A 22,245-nucleotide genomic window follows, 5' to 3' on the forward strand; every position below is an offset into this window, starting at 1 on the left:
CTGGGTTTGATGCAGGGCATCACTGTCTGTGTATTTCAAGTGTCGTATTAGTGGCCCAAAGGCAATTAACCCCTTAAAAACATCAGTTACTTATTCAAATCTGTGAAAATGGGCTGTTTGCCCACTTTGATGCCAGTTCTGGTGCCCAGAACCCATTTGGGCCAGGCTGAAGGGACCTGGGTTTGATTCAGGGCATCACTTTCTGTGTATTTTAAGTGTCAGATCATTGGCCCAAAGGCATTTAACCCCTTAAAAACATCAGTTACTTATTCAAATCTGTGAAAATGGGCTGTTTGCCCACTTTGATGCCAGTTCTGGGGCCCAGAACCCATTTGGGCCAGGCTGGAGAGACCTGGGTTTGATGCAGGGCATCACTGTCTGTGTATTTTAAGTGTCGTATTAGTGGCCCAAAGGCATTTATCCCCCTTAAAAACATCAGTTACTTATTCAAATCTGTGAAAATGGGCTGTTTGCCCACTTTGATGCCAGTTCTGGTGCCCAGAACTCATTTGGGCCAGGCTGGAGAGACCTGGGTTTGATGCAGGGCATCACTGTCTGTGTATTTCAAGTGTCGTATTAGTGGCCCAAAGGCAATTAACCCCTTAAAAACATCAGTTACTTATTCAAATCTGTGAAAATGGGCTGTTTGCCCACTTTGATGCCAGTTCTGGGGCCCAGAACCCATTTGGGCCAGGCTGGAGAGACCTGGGTTTGATGCAGGGCATCACTGTCTGTGTATTTTAAGTGTCGTATTAGTGGCCCAAAGGCATTTAACCCCTTAAAAACATCAGTTACTTATTCAAATCTGTGAAAATGGGCTGTTTGCCCACTTTGATGCCAGTTCTGGTGCCTAGAACCCATTTGGGCCAGGCTGGAGAGACCTGGGTTTGATGCAGGGCATCACTGTCTGTGTATTTTAAGTGTCGTATTAGTGGCCCAAAGGCATTTAACCCCTTAAAAACATCAGTTACGTATTCAAATCTGTGAAAATGGGCTGTTTGCCCACTTTGATGCCAGTTCTGGTGCCCAGAACCTATTTGGGCCAGGCTGAAGGGACCTGGGTTTGATGCAGGGCATCGCTTTCTGTGTACTTTAAGTGTCAGATCATTGGCCCAAAGGCATTTAACCCCTTAAAAACATCAGTTACTTATTCAAATCTGTGAAAATGGGCTGTTTGCCCACTTTGATGCCAGTTCTGGGGCCCAGAACCCATTTGGGCCAGGCTGGAGAGACCTGGGTTTGATGCAGGGCATCACTGTCTGTGTATTTTAAGTGTCGTATTAGTGGCCCAAAGGCATTTATCCCCCTTAAAAACATCAGTTACTTATTCAAATCTGTGAAAATGGGCTGTTTGCCCACTTTGATGCCAGTTCTGGTGCCCAGAACAAATTTGGGCCAGGCTGGAGAGACCTGGTTTGATGCAGGGCATCACTGTCTGTGTACTTCAAGTGTCGTATTAGTGGCCCAAAGGCATTTAACCCCTTAAAAACATCAGTTACTTATTCAAATCTGTGAAAATGGGCTGTTTGCCCACTTTGATGCCAGTTCTGGTGCCCAGAACCCATTTGGGCCAGGCTGGAGAGACCTGGGTTTGATGCAGGGCATCACTGTCTGTGTATTTTAAGTGTCGTATTAGTGGCCCAAAGGCATTTAACCCCTTAAAAACATCAGTTACTTATTCAAATCTGTGAAAATGGGCTGTTTGCCCACTTTGATGCCAGTTCTGGTGCCCAGAACCCATTTGGGCCAGGCTGGAGAGACCTGGGTTTGATGCAGGGCATCACTGTCTGTGTATTTTAAGTGTCGTATTAGTGGCCCAAAGGCATTTATCCCCCTTAAAAACATCAGTTACGTATTCAAATCTGTGAAAATGGGCTGTTTGCCCACTTTGATGCCAGTTCTGGTGCCCAGAACCTATTTGGGCCAGGCTGAAGGGACCTGGGTTTGATGCAGGGCATCGCTTTCTGTGTATTTTAAGTGTCAGATCATTGGCCCAAAGGCATTTAACCCCTTAAAAACATCAGTTACTTATTCAAATCTGTGAAAATGGGCTATTTGCCCACTTTGATGCCAGTTCTGGGGCCCAGAACCCATTTGGGCCAGGCTGGAGAGACCTGGGTTTGATGCAGGGCATCACTGTCTGTGTATTTTAAGTGTCGTATTAGTGGCCCAAAGGCATTTATCCCCCTTAAAAACATCAGTTACTTATTCAAATCTGTGAAAATGGGCTGTTTGCCCACTTTGATGCCAGTTCTGGTGCCCAGAACTCATTTGGGCCAGGCTGGAGAGACCTGGGTTTGATGCAGGGCATCACTGTCTGTGTATTTCAAGTGTCGTATTAGTGGCCCAAAGGCATTTAACCCCTTAAAAACATCAGTTACTTATTCAAATCTGTGAAAATGGGCTGTTTGCCCACTTTGATGCCAGTTCTGGTGCCCAGAACCCATTTGGGCCAGGCTGTAGGGACCTGGGTTTGATTCAGGGCATCACTTTCTGTGTATTTTAAGTGTCAGATCATTGGCCCAAAGGCATTTAACCCCTTAAAAACATCAGTTACTTATTCAAATCTGTGAAAATGGGCTGTTTGCCCACTTTGATGCCAGTTCTGGTGCCCAGAACCCATTTGGGCCAGGCTGGAGAGACCTGGGTTTGATGCAGGGCATCACTGTCTGTGTATTTTAAGTGTCGAATTAGTGGCCCAAAGGCATTTAACCCCTTAAAAACATCAGTTACTTATTCAAATCTGTGAAAATGGGCTGTTTGCCCACTTTGATGCCAGTTCTGGTGCCCAGAACTCATTTGGGCCAGGCTGGAGAGACCTGGGTTTGATGCAGGGCATCACTGTCTGTGTATTTTAAGTGTCGTATTAGTGGCCCAAAGGCATTTATCCCCCTTAAAAACATCAGTTACTTATTCAAATCTGTGAAAATGGGCTGTTTGCCCACTTTGATGCCAGTTCTGGTGCCCAGAACTCATTTGGGCCAGGCTGGAGAGACCTGGGTTTGATGCAGGGCATCACTGTCTGTGTATTTTAAGTGTCGTATTAGTGGCCCAAAGGCATTTATCCCCCTTAAAAACATCAGTTACTTATTCAAATCTGTGAAAATGGGCTGTTTGCCCACTTTGATGCCAGTTCTGGTGCCCAGAACTCATTTGGGCCAGGCTGGAGAGACCTGGGTTTGATGCAGGGCATCACTGTCTGTGTATTTCAAGTGTCGTATTAGTGGCCCAAAGGCATTTAACCCCTTAAAAACATCAGTTACTTATTCAAATCTGTGAAAATGGGCTGTTTGCCCACTTTGATGCCAGTTCTGGTGCCCAGAACCCATTTGGGCCAGGCTGTAGGGACCTGGGTTTGATTCAGGGCATCACTTTCTGTGTATTTTAAGTGTCAGATCATTGGCCCAAAGGCATTTAACCCCTTAAAAACATCAGTTACTTATTCAAATCTGTGAAAATGGGCTGTTTGCCCACTTTGATGCCAGTTCTGGTGCCCAGAACCCATTTGGGCCAGGCTGGAGAGACCTGGGTTTGATGCAGGGCATCACTGTCTGTGTATTTTAAGTGTCGAATTAGTGGCCCAAAGGCATTTAACCCCTTAAAAACATCAGTTACTTATTCAAATCTGTGAAAATGGGCTGTTTGCCCACTTTGATGCCAGTTCTGGTGCCCAGAACCCATTTGGGCCAGGCTGGAGAGACCTGGGTTTGATGCAGGGCATCACTGTCTGTGTATTTTAAGTGTCGTATTAGTGGCCCAAAGGCATTTAACCCCTTAAAAACATCAGTTACGTATTCAAATCTGTGAAAATGGGCTGTTTGCCCACTTTGATGCCAGTTCTGGTGCCCAGAACCTATTTGGGCCAGACTGAAGGGACCTGGGTTTGATGCAGGGCATCGCTTTCTGTGTATTTTAAGTGTCAGATCATTGGCCCAAAGGCATTTAACCCCTTAAAAACATCAGTTACTTATTCAAATCTGTGAAAATGGGCTGTTTGCCCACTTTGATGCCAGTTCTGGGGCCCAGAACCCATTTGGGCCAGGCTGGAGAGACCTGGGTTTGATGCAGGGCATCACTGTCTGTGTATTTTAAGTGTCATATTAGTGGCCCAAAGGCATTTATCCCCCTTAAAAACATCAGTTACTTATTCAAATCTGTGAAAATGGGCTGTTTGCCCACTTTGATGCCAGTTCTGGTGCCCAGAACTCATTTGGGCCAGGCTGGAGAGACCTGGGTTTGATGCAGGGCATCACTGTCTGTGTATTTTAAGTGTCGTATTAGTGGCCCAAAGGCATTTATCCCCCTTAAAAACATCAGTTACTTATTCAAATCTGTGAAAATGGGCTGTTTGCCCACTTTGATGCCAGTTCTGGTGCCCAGAACTCATTTGGGCCAGGCTGGAGAGACCTGGGTTTGATGCAGGGCATCACTGTCTGTGTATTTCAAGTGTCGTATTAGTGGCCCAAATTCATTTAACCCCTTAAAAACATCAGTTACTTATTCAAATCTGTGAAAATGGGCTGTTTGCCCACTTTGATGCCAGTTCTGGTGCCCAGAACCCATTTGGGCCAGGCTGAAGGGACCTGGGTTTGATTCAGGGCATCACTTTCTGTGTATTTTAAGTGTCAGATCATTGGCTTAAAGGCATTTAACCCCTTAAAAACATCAGTTACTTATTCAAATCTGTGAAAATGGGCTGTTTGCCCACTTTGATGCCAGTTCTGGTGCCCAGAACCCATTTGGGCCAGGCTGGAGAGACCTGGGTTTGATGCAGGGCATCACTGTCTGTGTATTTTAAGTGTCGTATTAGTGGCCCAAAGGCATTTAACCCCTTAAAAACATCAGTTACTTATTCAAATCTGTGAAAATGGGCTGTTTGCCCACTTTGATGCCAGTTCTGGTGCCCAGAACCCATTTGGGCCAGGCTGGAGAGACCTGGGTTTGATGCAGGGCATCACTGTCTGTGTATTTTAAGTGTCGTATTAGTGGCCCAAAGGCATTTAACCCCTTAAAAACATCAGTTACGTATTCAAATCTGTGAAAATGGGCTGTTTGCCCACTTTGATGCCAGTTCTGGTGCCCAGAACCTATTTGGGCCAGGCTGAAGGGACCTGGGTTTGATGCAGGGCATCGCTTTCTGTGTATTTTAAGTGTCAGATCATTGGCCCAAAGGCATTTAACCCCTTAAAAACATCAGTTACTTATTCAAATCTGTGAAAATGGGCTGTTTGCCCACTTTGATGCCAGTTCTGGGGCCCAGAACCCATTTGGGCCAGGCTGGAGAGACCTGGGTTTGATGCAGGGCATCACTGTCTGTGTATTTTAAGTGTCGTATTAGTGGCCCAAAGGCATTTATCCCCCTTAAAAACATCAGTTACTTATTCAAATCTGTGAAAATGGGCTGTTTGCCCACTTTGATGCCAGTTCTGGTGCCCAGAACTCATTTGGGCCAGGCTGGAGAGACCTGGGTTTGATGCAGGGCATCAATGTCTGTGTATTTTAAGTGTCGTATTAGTGGCCCAAAGGCATTTATCCCCCTTAAAAACATCAGTTACTTATTCAAATCTGTGAAAATGGGCTGTTTGCCCACTTTGATGCCAGTTCTGGTGCCCAGAACCCATTTGGGCCAGGCTGAAGGGACCTGGGTTTGATTCAGGGCATCACTTTCTGTGTATTTTAAGTGTCAGATCATTGGCCCAAAGGCATTTAACCCCTTAAAAACATCAGTTACTTATTCAAATCTGTGAAAATGGGCTGTTTGCCCACTTTGATGCCAGTTCTGGTGCCCAGAACCCATTTGGGCCAGGCTGGAGAGACCTGGGTTTGATGCAGGGCATCACTGTCTGTGTATTTTAAGTGTCGTATTAGTGGCCCAAAGGCATTTAACCCCTTAAAAACATCAGTTACTTATTCAAATCTGTGAAAATGGGCTGTTTGCCCACTTTGATGCCAGTTCTGGTGCCCAGAACCCATTTGGGCCAGGCTGGAGAGACCTGGGTTTGATGCAGGGCATCACTGTCTGTGTATTTTAAGTGTCGTATTAGTGGCCCAAAGGCATTTAACCCCTTAAAAACATCAGTTACGTATTCAAATCTGTGAAAATGGGCTGTTTGCCCACTTTGATGCCAGTTCTGGTGCCCAGAACCTATTTGGGCCAGGCTGAAGGGACCTGGGTTTGATGCAGGGCATCGCTTTCTGTGTATTTTAAGTGTCAGATCATTGGCCCAAAGGCATTTATCCCCCTTAAAAACATCAGTTACTTATTCAAATCTGTGAAAATGGGCTGTTTGCCCACTTTGATGCCAGTTCTGGTGCCCAGAACTCATTTGGGCCAGGCTGGAGAGACCTGGGTTTGATGTAGGGCATCACTGTCTGTGTATTTTAAGTGTCGTATTAGTGGCCCAAAGGCATTTATCCCCCTTAAAAACATCAGTTACTTATTCAAATCTGTGAAAATGGGCTGTTTGCCCACTTTGATGCCAGTTCTGGTGCCCAGAACTCATTTGGGCCAGGCTGGAGAGACCTGGGTTTGATGCAGGGCATCACTGTCTGTGTATTTCAAGTGTCGTATTAGTGGCCCAAAGGCATTTAACCCCTTAAAAACATCAGTTACTTATTCAAATCTGTGAAAATGGGCTGTTTGCCCACTTTGATGCCAGTTCTGGTGCCCAGAACCCATTTGGGCCAGGCTGAAGGGACCTGGGTTTGATTCAGGGCATCACTTTCTGTGTATTTAAGTGTCAGATCATTGGCCCAAAGGCATTTAACCCCTTAAAAACATCAGTTACTTATTCAAATCTGTGAAAATGGGCTGTTTGCCCACTTTGATGCCAGTTCTGGTGCCCAGAACCCATTTGGGCCAGGCTGGAGAGACCTGGGTTTGATGCAGGGCATCACTGTCTGTGTATTTTAAGTGTCGTATTAGTGGCCCAAAGGCATTTAACCCCTTAAAAACATCAGTTACTTATTCAAATCTGTGAAAATGGGCTGTTTGCCCACTTTGATGCCAGTTCTGGTGCCCAGAACCCATTTGGGCCAGGCTGGAGAGACCTGGGTTTGATAAAGGGCATCACTGTCTGTGTATTTTAAGTGTCGTATTAGTGACCCAAAGGCATTTAACCCCTTAAAAACATCAGTTACGTATTCAAATCTGTGAAAATGGGCTGTTTGCCCACTTTGATGCCAGTTCTGGTGCCCAGAACCTATTTGGGCCAGGCTGAAGGGACCTGGGTTTGATGCAGGGCATCGCTTTCTGTGTATTTTAAGTGTCAGATCATTGGCCCAAAGGCATTTAACCCCTTAAAAACATCAGTTACTTATTCAAATCTGTGAAAATGGGCTGTTTGCCCACTTTGATGCCAGTTCTGGGGCCCAGAACCCATTTGGGCCAGGCTGGAGAGACCTGGGTTTGATGCAGGGCATCACTGTCTGTGTATTTTAAGTGTCGTATTAGTGGCCCAAAGGCATTTATCCCCCTTAAAAACATCAGTTACTTATTCAAATCTGTGAAAATGGGCTGTTTGCCCACTTTGATGCCAGTTCTGGTGCCCAGAACTCATTTGGGCCAGGCTGGAGAGACCTGGGTTTGATGCAGGGCATCAATGTCTGTGTATTTTAAGTGTCGTATTAGTGGCCCAAAGGCATTTATCCCCCTTAAAAACATCAGTTACTTATTCAAATCTGTGAAAATGGGCTGTTTGCCCACTTTGATGCCAGTTCTGGTGCCCAGAACCCATTTGGGCCAGGCTGAAGGGACCTGGGTTTGATTCAGGGCATCACTTTCTGTGTATTTTAAGTGTCAGATCATTGGCCCAAAGGCATTTAACCCCTTAAAAACATCAGTTACTTATTCAAATCTGTGAAAATGGGCTGTTTGCCCACTTTGATGCCAGTTCTGGTGCCCAGAACCCATTTGGGCCAGGCTGGAGAGACCTGGGTTTGATGCAGGGCATCACTGTCTGTGTATTTTAAGTGTCGTATTAGTGGCCCAAAGGCATTTAACCCCTTAAAAACATCAGTTACTTATTCAAATCTGTGAAAATGGGCTGTTTGCCCACTTTGATGCCAGTTCTGGTGCCCAGAACCCATTTGGGCCAGGCTGGAGAGACCTGGGTTTGATGCAGGGCATCACTGTCTGTGTATTTTAAGTGTCGTATTAGTGGCCCAAAGGCATTTAACCCCTTAAAAACATCAGTTACGTATTCAAATCTGTGAAAATGGGCTGTTTGCCCACTTTGATGCCAGTTCTGGTGCCCAGAACCTATTTGGGCCAGGCTGAAGGGACCTGGGTTTGATGCAGGGCATCGCTTTCTGTGTATTTTAAGTGTCAGATCATTGGCCCAAAGGCATTTATCCCCCTTAAAAACATCAGTTACTTATTCAAATCTGTGAAAATGGGCTGTTTGCCCACTTTGATGCCAGTTCTGGTGCCCAGAACTCATTTGGGCCAGGCTGGAGAGACCTGGGTTTGATGCAGAGCATCACTGTCTGTGTATTTTAAGTGTCGTATTAGTGGCCCAAAGGCATTTATCCCCCTTAAAAACATCAGTTACTTATTCAAATCTGTGAAAATGGGCTGTTTGCCCACTTTGATGCCAGTTCTGGTGCCCAGAACTCATTTGGGCCAGGCTGGAGAGACCTGGGTTTGATGCAGGGCATCACTGTCTGTGTATTTCAAGTGTCGTATTAGTGGCCCAAAGGCATTTAACCCCTTAAAAACATCAGTTACTTATTCAAATCTGTGAAAATGGGCTGTTTGCCCACTTTGATGCCAGTTCTGGTGCCCAGAACCCATTTGGGCCAGGCTGAAGGGACCTGGGTTTGATTCAGGGCATCACTTTCTGTGTATTTTATGTGTCAGATCATTGGCCCAAAGGCATTTAACCCCTTAAAAACATCAGTTACTTATTCAAATCTGTGAAAATGGGCTGTTTGCCCACTTTGATGCCAGTTCTGGTGCCCAGAACCCATTTGGGCCAGGCTGGAGAGACCTGGGTTTGATGCAGGGCATCACTGTCTGTGTATTTTAAGTGTCGTATTAGTGGCCCAAAGGCATTTAACCCCTTAAAAACATCAGTTACTTATTCAAATCTGTGAAAATGGGCTGTTTGCCCACTTTGATGCCAGTTCTGGTGCCCAGAACCCATTTGGGCCAGGCTGGAGAGACCTGGGTTTGATGCAGGGCATCACTGTCTGTGTATTTTAAGTGTCGTATTAGTGGCCCAAAGGCATTTAACCCCTTAAAAACATCAGTTACGTATTCAAATCTGTGAAAATGGGCTGTTTGCCCACTTTGATGCCAGTTCTGGTGCCCAGAACCTATTTGGGCCAGGCTGAAGGGACCTGGGTTTGATGCAGGGCATCGCTTTCTGTGTATTTTAAGTGTCAGATCATTGGCCCAAAGGCATTTAACCCCTTAAAAACATCAGTTACTTATTCAAATCTGTGAAAATGGGCTGTTTGCCCACTTTGATGCCAGTTCTGGGGCCCAGAACCCATTTGGGCCAGGCTGGAGAGACCTGGGTTTGATGAAGGGCATCACTGTCTGTGTATTTTAAGTGTCGTATTAGTGGCCCAAAGGCATTTATCCCCCTTAAAAACATCAGTTACTTATTCAAATCTGTGAAAATGGGCTGTTTGCCCACTTTGATGCCAGTTCTGGTGCCCAGAACTCATTTGGGCCAGGCTGGAGAGACCTGGGTTTGATGCAGGGCATCACTGTCTGTGTATTTTAAGTGTCGTATTAGTGGCCCAAAGGCATTTATCCCCCTTAAAAACATCAGTTACTTATTCAAATCTGTGAAAATGGGCTGTTTGCCCACTTTGATGCCAGTTCTGGTGCCCAGAACTCATTTGGGCCAGGCTGGAGAGACCTGGGTTTGATGCAGGGCATCACTGTCTGTGTATTTCAAGTGTCGTATTAGTGGCCCAAAGGCATTTAACCCCTTAAAAACATCAGTTACTTATTCAAATCTGTGAAAATGGGCTGTTTGCCCACTTTGATGCCAGTTCTGGTGCCCAGAACCCATTTGGGCCAGGCTGGAGAGACCTGGGTTTGATGCAGGGCATCACTGTCTGTGTATTTTAAGTGTCGTATTAGTGGCCCAAAGGCATTTAACCCCTTAAAAACATCAGTTACGTATTCAAATCTGTGAAAATGGGCTGTTTGCCCACTTTGATGCCAGTTCTGGGGCCCAGAACCCATTTGGGCCAGGCTGGAGAGACCTGGGTTTGATGCAGGGCATCACTGTCTGTGTATTTTAAGTGTCGTATTAGTGGCCCAAAGGCATTTATCCCCCTTAAAAACATCAGTTACTTATTCAAATCTGTGAAAATGGGCTGTTTGCCCACTTTGATGCCAGTTCTGGTGCCCAGAACTCATTTGGGCCAGGCTGGAGAGACCTGGGTTTGATGCAGGGCATCACTGTCTGTGTATTTTAAGTGTCGTATTAGTGGCCCAAAGGCATTTATCCCCCTTAAAAACATCAGTTACTTATTCAAATCTGTGAAAATGGGCTGTTTGCCCACTTTGATGCCAGTTCTGGTGCCCAGAACCCATTTGGGCCAGGCTGAAGGGACCTGGGTTTGATTCAGGGCATCACTTTCTGTGTATTTTAAGTGTCAGATCATTGGCCCAAAGGCATTTAACCCCTTAAAAACATCAGTTACTTATTCAAATCTGTGAAAATGGGCTGTTTGCCCACTTTGATGCCAGTTCTGGTGCCCAGAACCCATTTGGGCCAGGCTGGAGAGACCTGGGTTTGATGCAGGGCATCACTGTCTGTGTATTTTAAGTGTCGTATTAGTGGCCCAAAGGCATTTAACCCCTTAAAAACATCAGTTACTTATTCAAATCTGTGAAAATGGGCTGTTTGCCCACTTTGATGCCAGTTCTGGTGCCCAGAACCCATTTGGGCCAGGCCGGAGAGACCTGGGTTTGATGCAGGGCATCACTGTCTGTGTATTTTAAGTGTCGTATTAGTGGCCCAAAGGCATTTAACCCCTTAACAACATCAGTTACGTATTCAAATCTGTGAAAATGGGCTGTTTGCCCACTTTGATGCCAGTTCTGGTGCCCAGAACCTATTTGGGCCAGGCTGAAGGGACCTGGGTTTGATGCAGGGCATCGCTTTCTGTGTATTTTAAGTGTCAGATCATTGGCCCAAAGGCATTTAACCCCTTAAAAACATCAGTTACTTATTCAAATCTGTGAAAATGGGCTGTTTGCCCACTTTGATGCCAGTTCTGGGGCCCAGAACCCATTTGGGCCAGGCTGGAGAGACCTGGGTTTGATGCAGGGCATCACTGTCTGTGTATTTTAAGTGTCGTATTAGTGGCCCAAAGGCATTTATCCCCCTTAAAAACATCAGTTACTTATTCAAATCTGTGAAAATGGGCTGGTTGCCCACTTTGATGCCAGTTCTGGTGCCCAGAACTCATTTGGGCCAGGCTGGAGAGACCTGGGTTTGATGCAGGGCATCACTGTCTGTGTATTTTAAGTGTCGTATTAGTGGCCCAAAGGCATTTATCCCACTTAAAAACATCAGTTACTTATTCAAATCTGTGAAAATGGGCTGTTTGCCCACTTTGATGCCAGTTCTGGTGCCCAGAACTCATTTGGGCCAGGCTGGAGAGACCTGGGTTTGATGCAGGGCATCACTGTCTGTGTATTTCAAGTGTCGTATTAGTGGCCCAAAGGCATTTAACCCCTTAAAAACATCAGTTACTTATTCAAATCTGTGAAAATGGGCTGTTTGCCCACTTTGATGCCAGTTCTGGTGCCCAGAACCCATTTGGGCCAGGCTGAAGGGACCTGGGTTTGATTCAGGGCATCACTTTCTGTGTATTTTAAGTGTCAGATCATTGGCCCAAAGGCATTTAACCCCTTAAAAACATCAGTTACTTATTCAAATCTGTGAAAATGGGCTGTTTGCCCACTTTGATGCCAGTTCTGGTGCCCAGAACCCATTTGGGCCAGGCTGGAGAGACCTGGGTTTGATGCAGGGCATCACTGTCTGTGTATTTTAAGTGTCGTATTAGTGGCCCAAAGGCATTTAACCCCTTAAAAACATCAGTTACTTATTCAAATCTGTGAAAATGGGCTGTTTGCCCACTTTGATGCCAGTTCTGGTGCCCAGAACCCATTTGGGCCAGGCTGGAGAGACCTGGGTTTGATGCAGGGCATCACTGTCTGTGTATTTTAAGTGTTGTATTAGTGGCCCAAAGGCATTTAACCCCTTAAAAACATCAGTTACGTATTCAAATCTGTGAAAATGGGCTGTTTGCCCACTTTGATGCCAGTTCTGGTGCCCAGAACCTATTTGGGCCAGGCTGAAGGGACCTGGGTTTGATGCAGGGCTTCGCTTTCTGTGTATTTTAAGTGTCAGATCATTGGCCCAAAGGCATTTAACCCGTTAAAAACATCAGTTACTTATTCAAATCTGTGAAAATGGGCTGTTTGCCCACTTTGATGCCAGTTCTGGGGCCCAGAACCCATTTGGGCCAGGCTGGAGAGACCTGGGTTTGATGAAGGGCATCACTGTCTGTGTATTTTAAGTGTCGTATTAGTGGCCCAAAGGCATTTATCCCCCTTAAAAACATCAGTTACTTATTCAAATCTGTGAAAATGGGCTGTTTGCCCACTTTGATGCCAGTTCTGGTGCCCAGAACTCATTTGGGCCAGGCTGGAGAGACCTGGGTTTGATGCAGGGCATCACTGTCTGTGTATTTTAAGTGTCGTATTAGTGGCCCAAAGGCATTTATCCCCCTTAAAAACATCAGTTACTTATTCAAATCTGTGAAAATGGGCTGTTTGCCCACTTTGATGCCAGTTCTGGTGCCCAGAACTCATTTGGGCCAGGCTGGAGAGACCTGGGTTTGATGCAGGGCATCACTGTCTGTGTATTTCAAGTGTCGTATTAGTGGCCCAAAGGCATTTAACCCCTTAAAAACATCAGTTACTTATTCAAATCTGTGAAAATGGGCTGTTTGCCCACTTTGATGCCAGTTCTGGTGCCCAGAACCCATTTGGGCCAGGCTGAAGGGACCTGGGTTTGATTCAGGGCATCACTTTCTGTGTATTTTAAGTGTCAGATCCTTGGCCCAAAGGCATTTAACCCCTTAAAAACATCAGTTACTTATTCAAATCTGTGAAAATGGGCTGTTTGCCCACTTTGATGCCAGTTCTGGTGCCCAGAACCCATTTGGGCCAGGCTGAAGGGACCTGGGTTTGATTCAGGGCATCACTTTCTGTGTATTTTAAGTGTCAGATCATTGGCCCAAAGGCATTTAACCCCTTAAAAACATCAGTTACTTATTCAAATCTGTGAAAATGGGCTGTTTGCCCACTTTGATGCCAGTTCTGGTGCCCAGAACCCATTTGGGCCAGGCTGGAGAGACCTGGGTTTGATGCAGGGCATCACTGTCTGTGTATTTTAAGTGTCGTATTAGTGGCCCAAAGGCATTTAACCCCTTAAAAACATCAGTTACTTATTCAAATCTGTGAAAATGGGCTGTTTGCCCACTTTGATGCCAGTTCTGGTGCCCAGAACCCATTTGGGCCAGGCTGGAGAGACCTGGGTTTGATGCAGGGCATCACTGTCTGTGTATTTTAAGTGTCGTATTAGTGGCCCAAAGGCATTTAACCCCTTAAAAACATCAGTTACTTATTCAAATCTGTGAAAATGGGCTGTTTGCCCACTTTGATGCCAGTTCTGGTGCCCAGAACCCATTTGGGCCAGGCCGGAGAGACCTGGGTTTGATGCAGGGCATCACTGTCTGTGTATTTTAAGTGTCGTATTAGTGGCCCAAAGGCATTTAACCCCTTAAAAACATCAGTTACGTATTCAAATCTGTGAAAATGGGCTGTTTGCCCACTTTGATGCCAGTTCTGGTGCCCAGAACCTATTTGGGCCAGGCTGAAGGGACCTGGGTTTGATGCAGGGCATCGCTTTCTGTGTATTTTAAGTGTCAGATCATTGGCCCAAAGGCATTTAACCCCTTAAAAACATCAGTTACTTATTCAAATCTGTGAAAATGGGCTGTTTGCCCACTTTGATGCCAGTTCTGGGGCCCAGAACCCATTTGGGCCAGGCTGGAGAGACCTGGGTTTGATGCAGGGCATCACTGTCTGTGTATTTTAAGTGTCGTATTAGTGGCCCAAAGGCATTTATCCCCCTTAAAAACATCAGTTACTTATTCAAATCTGTGAAAATGGGCTGTTTGCCCACTTTGATGCCAGTTCTGGTGCCCAGAACTCATTTGGGCCAGGCTGGAGAGACCTGGGTTTGATGCAGGGCATCACTGTCTGTGTATTTTAAGTGTCGTATTAGTGGCCCAAAGGCATTTATCCCACTTAAAAACATCAGTTACTTATTCAAATCTGTGAAAATGGGCTGTTTGCCCACTTTGATGCCAGTTCTGGTGCCCAGAACTCATTTGGGCCAGGCTGGAGAGACCTGGGTTTGATGCAGGGCATCACTGTCTGTGTATTTCAAGTGTCGTATTAGTGGCCCAAAGGCATTTAACCCCTTAAAAACATCAGTTACTTATTCAAATCTGTGAAAATGGGCTGTTTGCCCACTTTGATGCCAGTTCTGGTGCCCAGAACCCATTTGGGCCAGGCTGAAGGGACCTGGGTTTGATTCAGGGCATCACTTTCTGTGTATTTTAAGTGTCAGATCATTGGCCCAAAGGCATTTAACCCCTTAAAAACATCAGTTACTTATTCAAATCTGTGAAAATGGGCTGTTTGCCCACTTTGATGCCAGTTCTGGTGCCCAGAACCCATTTGGGCCAGGCTGGAGAGACCTGGGTTTGATGCAGGGCATCACTGTCTGTGTATTTTAAGTGTCGTATTAGTGGCCCAAAGGCATTTAACCCCTTAAAAACATCAGTTACTTATTCAAATCTGTGAAAATGGGCTGTTTGCCCACTTTGATGCCAGTTCTGGTGCCCAGAACCCATTTGGGCCAGGCTGGAGAGACCTGGGTTTGATGCAGGGCATCACTGTCTGTGTATTTTAAGTGTCGTATTAGTGGCCCAAAGGCATTTAACCCCTTAAAAACATCAGTTACGTATTCAAATCTGTGAAAATGGGCTGTTTGCCCACTTTGATGCCAGTTCTGGTGCCCAGAACCTATTTGGGCCAGGCTGAAGGGACCTGGGTTTGATGCAGGGCATCGCTTTCTGTGTATTTTAAGTGTCAGATCATTGGCCCAAAGGCATTTAACCCGTTAAAAACATCAGTTACTTATTCAAATCTGTGAAAATGGGCTGTTTGCCCACTTTGATGCCAGTTCTGGGGCCCAGAACCCATTTGGGCCAGGCTGGAGAGACCTGGGTTTGATGAAGGGCATCACTGTCTGTGTATTTTAAGTGTCGTATTAGTGGCCCAAAGGCATTTATCCCCCTTAAAAACATCAGTTACTTATTCAAATCTGTGAAAATGGGCTGTTTGCCCACTTTGATGCCAGTTCTGGTGCCCAGAACCCATTTGGGCCAGGCTGAAGGGACCTGGGTTTGATTCAGGGCATCACTTTCTGTGTATTTTAAGTGTCAGATCATTGGCCCAAAGGCATTTAACCCCTTAAAAACATCAGTTACTTATTCAAATCTGTGAAAATGGGCTGTTTGCCCACTTTGATGCCAGTTCTGGTGCCCAGAACCAATTTGGGCCAGACTGGAAATAACTGGTTTGGATGTGGGGCGCCTTGTTCTATATGTCTGCAGTGTGAGATCAGTGGCCCAAAGGCATTTAACCCTTTCTTCAGCGCTCTTTGGTGCCCACTTTGATGCCCATTTTTGTGCCAGTTTTATTGTTTTTGTAGCCGTTTTTAAGCGTATTCACATCAGGGCTCCTCACTGCATTGTGTTTTATTATTGTGATGATTATTTTTTGTTGTTAAACCTATAAAAAACAGAAAAGAAAAAATTGCCGAATAAGAAACTGAACGAATAAGAAACCAACTTCAGCTCCGAATAAGAAACCAACTTCAGCCTCGTGCCACAGCCATATATGTGGTGTGCGGCTCTGCAGGTGGAGGTTGGTGCTGGAGATTCCCCATTACTGGGCACAGGGGACATTATCCCCATCAGCGCTGCGGCCACTTTCCAGGAGACGGAATGTGTTCCTGTCTGTGTCACTATATCCAGGTCTCTCTCTGTATTGGATTACATTGGGTCACTTCCCTCCTGACTTCGCTCGCTGCTCTGTTACTGTACAGTCTCCATTATGGTCGTCACCCGCTGCATGTTGTCACTATTGGGAGATATTAATGTTCTATCATTATCTGTTACTGCCGTCCTGATATCTGTGGATGTTACCGGCAGTTTAAAATTTTGTCTTGTTTTTATGAAATATTTAGTAAAGATTCAGATAATTTAGATTTTCTTTTTAGATTTGTTCTGTGTCTTTGGAAATATTCTGTGATAAATCTCTGCATGTGACTATAATGGGACTGTGTGTTACTGTATATCGGGGGCAGGACGGGGCCATGACTGGATGTAGTGATCATGTGACGCCGGTAACAGCTCCGGAGGTTTCTTACATGGGATCTTTATGATGTTACATCGTCATCTTCTCCCCATTCAGGTCCCTACAATATCGGATCCTCTCAGTGGAGATCTTCTATATAAGAGAATTCTCCTGAGTGACCCTACAAGGATGGATAGGGACAGGGACAAGATGGCGGAGAGGATATTACACCTCACCCTAAAGATCCTCTTCCGGCTTACTGGAGAGGTGAGAGATTCTGATGACGTCACATTACATCATTCTTATCTATGGGAATAACAGATGGACAGAACTGGAGAGGTGAGGACTCTGGGAATGTCTGTAGTGAGATTTATTAATGTGTCTCTCCATAACCAGGATTACACAGTAGTGAAGAAGACCTCTAGTGAGCGCTGCCAGGACCCTGTGTCTGAGGGATGGGGAAGACCCCTGAGCCCAATCACGGGGCCTCCACCTCACCCCCTGATACATGAGGACATCAATGACCAGAAGATCCTAGAACTCACCTACAAGATGATTGAGCTGCTGACTGGAGAGGTGACACTGCTGGGAATGCTGGGACATTATACAGTAACGCTATGGAGGGATCAGGTGGATGATGGTATCATTATATGTGTCAGGTTCCTATAAGGTCTCAGGATGTCACCGTCTATTTCTCCATGGAGGAGTGGGAGTATTTAGAAGGACACAAAGATCTGTACAAGGACGTCATGATGGAGGTTCCCCAGCCCCTCACATCACCAGGTAATAGACAGGACTAAATACACACGGCCTATAATTATCTGTATGTAAAGAATGAATTCAGTCGCTGTATGTGTTTCCTCCAGTTCTATCCAGTAAGAAGACAACACCAGACAGAAGTCCTCGTCCTCTTCTTCCTCAGGATCATCAGGTAGATGGAGAGAAGGTGTCATGAGATCTCCCCTATGATGTGTAGAAGGTTGTGAAGGTCTTGTGTTCAGTATTGTTTTATCCACCAGTATTATACACTGAACGGATAATTTATTAGAGACACTGTCACACTCATCTGAAACTTATAAGACACATGACCGTGGAGTGCAGCATAAATTGGTTTGATTAGTTTTCAGAATGGTGAGATTGTGCTATCTGAATTACTTTGAAAAATGTCACAGCAAATTCACATATTGCCAACCCTATGCAGTTTTTAGATGCAATGATGTGGAATTGGAAGATTTAGCAATCTCAATTACGGTACTTCCAACACTGTCCCAGCACAAGTAAATTAAAAAATTGCCAACGCTCTCCTTTTAATAGGACAATAAAAAATATTAAGCTTAAAATACCTTTATTAATAACTGTAATGATATATATATAGCACTACAAACAAAAGAGGCACCTGCACGAGTAGTAACACATGATTTGTACAAGTAGTGAATTTAATAAATCTTAAAATATTTAAATTCAAGACCACCACTCCAGGTAAAATATGCTAAAAAGTTATATGGGAGTATAGCAGCAGCTATTATCTAAAAAGGACCATATAAACCATGTACCACTTACAGCAGCAAAATTATTTATAGCATAATTAGTAGCTAAGAGGACCACAGAAGGATTGTACTGGGTAATAATAATAATAAAAAACATATGAGTGGCAAAGTGTCAACTAAAAAGTAATATGTAATCAGTCGTCGTTTAATTTGTGATAGAGAAAATATGCAAAAAAACATGTACAAAATCATAATCAAAAAGGTGCAAGTGCAAATGGAGAAAGAGGATGTTAGGGTTGGTGGATTTCACTAAAAAAATATGATAAAGTGCAATCGCAACCCAAAGTCCACCATGTAGAGATGGAAGGGCTCTTTTCCATTTGCAAGAAACTCGTCAGTGTCTTGCATGTGAAAACCAAGCTCTGGCGCCCGCACTCCGGAGCGGAGCGTGCAGCTCCATGTGTTGCTGTGCGGCCGCACGCTCCGCTCTGGAGTGCCGGCGCCAGAGCTTGGTTTTCACATGCGAGACACGGACGTGTTTCTCGCAAATGGAAAAGAGCCCTTAAACGGCTGCTAGCGTGAACAATGACGGAACACACAGCGAGCGATTGCTTGTACACACTGAGTGAAACTCCACTCAGTGTCAACTGGAAGCTGAATTCCAAGCTCTGTTACTCCACAGAGAGGAATAGTACTAAAGAGAACTAAGTGCTATGCCCTGTTAAACATCACAGGACAAGCACGTGACCTGAACTCGCACACAGAAACGAAACAGATGCTCTGCTACTAAGCTGTGTCACTTGCACACAAACAAAACTGATGCTCTAAAACTGACCTGTTTTACTTGCACACACAAACAAAACCAATGCTCTGCAACTGAGCTGTGTCACTCGCACACAGAAAGGAAACCAATGCTCTGAAACCGAGCTGTGTCACTCGCCCACAGAAAGGAGCCAATACTCTGCAACTGAGCTGTGTCATTCACACACAAAAACGAAACCGATGCTCGGCAACTGAGCTGTGTCACTAGCACACAGAAACAAAACAGATGCTCTGAATAAAATACCCTGACTAGGGTTGAGCTTGCTCTGAAACTCTACTGTGCTAACCGCACACAAGTAGGTAACAGATGCTAAGCCAAACGGCTAATTGTCCCCACTGATGCTAGCTGCCTACCTATGTGTACAGTCCCAAAGCTAGACAAGACATACGACACTTGCAGACAGAGTGGTAGGGTCTTCACTCACATAGTCACACACAAATGATACTAGTACCTCGGCTTGCGCCTCTGAGAGCCTTTTAAACATTAGGCTCCACCCCAAAAACTCATGCCCAGCCGGCCGTGACATGGCCCGCAGGCCAATCTGGGGCTGCGACATCACGAACAAGGTCAGTAAGGTGATTTTTGGACTTAGGCTCCAGAGCACAAGACTGCACCTGCGCAATACTGGTTATTATTATAGGTTTGGCTGGAGAGCCAGCAGTAACCAAGCACATACCAGGAGCCTGAGCATGACGCTGGGAATAATGTCTATGCTGTGCAGCATCCTGAGCAGCCGGACCTGAATGGGATACCGCAGAGGCAGATAAGGCCTGAGATCTATTCCGTACGGTGGGAGAATCCCGATGCCTAACAGAGGATAAATATAAGAAGTTTTTATATATCCAGGATATTAGTTTAATCACAATGGATTACATGGCTGTGATCAAAATAGTGCAAGAAATCTAAAAAGATTAATTGAAATGATCGCAATGGACCATGTCAAAGAAGTGACTGTGAAAGGGAAGACTGTTAGGTCCAGGGGAAAAGGATAAGACAGAGTCCTGAGGGCTGAAAGGAGTTAATTATCTGGGTGTTGGTAGTCACTGGTGCAGTGCACCCACCAACGCGCGTTTCAGAACTGGTTCTTCATCAGGACTGTTCCTTGAGGAACCCCAACAGTAAGGGGAAGATGAGACGAGGTGGAGCCAGCAAAAGATACAGTGAAGGAGCTGTCAGTGAGGTAGGAGGCCGATGGAGCGGAGCATAGTGAGGAGGAGCTGGTGATCCACAATGTCGAATGCTGCAGAGAGATCCAGGAGAATTAGCATTGAGTAGTGACCCTTAGATTTAGCTGTTAGTAGATCATTAGAGACTTTAGTGAGGGCAGTTTCAGTAGAGTGTAAAGAGTGGAAAACGGATTGAAGAGGGTCAAGAAGAGAGTTATCTGAGAGATAGCGGATTAGACGGGAGTGAACCACATGTTCCAGGAGTTTAGAGATGAAGGGAAGATTAGAGACAGGTCTATAGTTAGCCGCACAGTTTTGGTCGAGGGATGGTTTCTTAAGTAATGGATGTTTGATGGCATTCTTAAATGAGGAGTGAAAGATATCGGAAGAGAAATATCCAGTGATATTGGATGCATTATTTTCTGTAGATGTCTCCCTTTTAGGCTCAATACTGTAAGATGACACCGAAACCCCAGATATAACCTATAGACAAGGAAGATTACAATCCGTTATGAAAATAAACTGTGTTTTACTGAATTATGTTTATGAGAGAGACAAAAAGAAAATCAACTACATGGCTTGTTTTAAAAAAATGTTCTCTTTCTAACAGTCACGTAACTTAAACATTTTCCAACAGTTACATCCATTAGTTTTTACTAGCCCAGCGTCTTTCCTGATAGCACTTTCCTTGACTCTTTTCCCAAGCAGACCACTTTCGCTGTACAATCTGTCTTGGATTCGTCATCTAGATTTTTGTAAACTCCAAGTCAGGGTTATACTTAGCCTCTGTTCTTGTCATCTCGGGGTCCCCACAAACGCTTGGCTACCTTTCTTTACCTCCAGCTCAGAACCACTAGAGTTACTTTTTCTACTTTCTAATGGCATCTCTAATCTGGTCCCAAGTCCTGTCAGCTGTACTCCAGTTTCTTGGCCACTTTTCAGTGGTCCGATTAGAGGCATGCTATCCACAGTCTTTCTTGGTACACATACCCCTGGTCTGGCCTTCTTGCTTTTCAGTCTTTCATTTCTTTCTTCAACTTTCAATCTACAACTAGACTCTAGTAGCACACAGAGATCTCTATATAGAGTAAATATCCAGATTTTCTTGCACACCTAATATCACGCCTCAAGTGACAACAATTTTCAGTAGATGCTACCACAACCTTACTCTACAGAGCCTCACATAGGAAACGGGGACTACAACTGCAGTCTATTGTATATACAGTGAACACCCTAGAAACATCTCCCAAGACTCCACTGCCCAGCTGCAGGGCTGACCCCCTGTAACTCTTCCCTGTCCAGCTGCAGGGCTGACCCTCTGTCACTCTCTCCTGCTCAGCTGCCGGGCTGACCCTTTGTAACCCTCCCCTGCAGCAGGACTGACCCTCTGTCACTTTCCCCTGCCCAGCAACAGGACTGACCCTGTCACTCTCCCTTGCCCAGCAGCAGGGCTGACCCTCGGTAACTCTCCTCTGCCCAGCTGCAGGGTAGACCCTCTGTAACTCTCCCCTGCCCAGCTGCAGGGCTGACCCTCTGTAACTCTCCCCTGCCCAGCTGCAGGGCTGACCCTCTGTAACTCTCCCCTGCTCAGCTGCAGGGCTGACCCTCTGTACCTCTCACCTGCCCAGCTGCAGGGCTAACCCTCTGTAACTCTCCTGTTGGCATGGACCAGTATTCCTGGGGAACAATCTCAACATCTAATGGAATCTGTGATGCAATTAATTGCTACTGTTCTGAAGGCTAATGTAGGCCCAACACGCTACTAGATGCGTGTCTCTAATAATGTGGTCATTCATTTTATGTTTTATACTTGGTGGAGAAGACAAGATAAAGCTGATCATAGACATTAGGGGATCTTTTTTTTTTTTTCTACATAATTTGTTATGACTTCTCCATCTGCCATCCATTTTCCAATATTTCATTTAGGGTGAAGATCTGCCCCATATTAATACTACAGAGACATATGTGAGGGGTGAGCAGTGCAAGACGGAGATTCCTACAGATAACTGCAAAGGTGAGTAGTGACCACTAAATGCCGAGAAGTCACAGATATTACTCACTCACTGGCTTGTAGAATAATTATGGGTGTTGATATTTTTCAGATTATGTTCACATGGAACTTTTGATGCGGATTTTGCGGTTAAAGATCTAGGGTCTGATTCATTAAACTAGCACTGTGTACACCAGTCCAAACAAAGGCATATGGTGGGCGATGATGCACACCACTTAATGAAAATACATAAAGTGTTTGGTACCATGTTAGCCAGCTGAAAAAAGATTGCTCTCCTTGGTTAA

At 45.3% G+C, this 22,245-nt stretch overlaps 1 protein-coding gene across 2 annotated transcripts in view; it reads left to right on the forward strand.

The window, feature by feature from the left end:
• Nucleotides 1–22,245, forward strand: part of LOC143767238 (uncharacterized) — a 388,340-nt gene that overhangs the window by 331,843 nt on the left and 34,252 nt on the right. The window contains exons 2-6 of one of the 2 annotated variants that reach the window (XM_077255426.1): nucleotides 16,592–16,741; nucleotides 16,871–17,050; nucleotides 17,134–17,257; nucleotides 17,341–17,405; nucleotides 21,877–21,964. In XM_077255426.1, the coding sequence (XP_077111541.1) occupies nucleotides 16,664–16,741; nucleotides 16,871–17,050; nucleotides 17,134–17,257; nucleotides 17,341–17,405; nucleotides 21,877–21,964 (535 nt within the window). In that variant the 5' untranslated portion in view covers nucleotides 16,592–16,663. The remainder of the gene's footprint in view (nucleotides 1–16,591; nucleotides 16,742–16,870; nucleotides 17,051–17,133; nucleotides 17,258–17,340; nucleotides 17,406–21,876; nucleotides 21,965–22,245) is intronic. The other variant, XM_077255425.1, reaches the window with a different exon arrangement.

This window comes from Ranitomeya variabilis, chromosome 4, assembly GCF_051348905.1.
Source record: "Ranitomeya variabilis isolate aRanVar5 chromosome 4, aRanVar5.hap1, whole genome shotgun sequence".
NCBI classification, from domain to species: Eukaryota; Metazoa; Chordata; class Amphibia; order Anura; family Dendrobatidae; genus Ranitomeya; species Ranitomeya variabilis.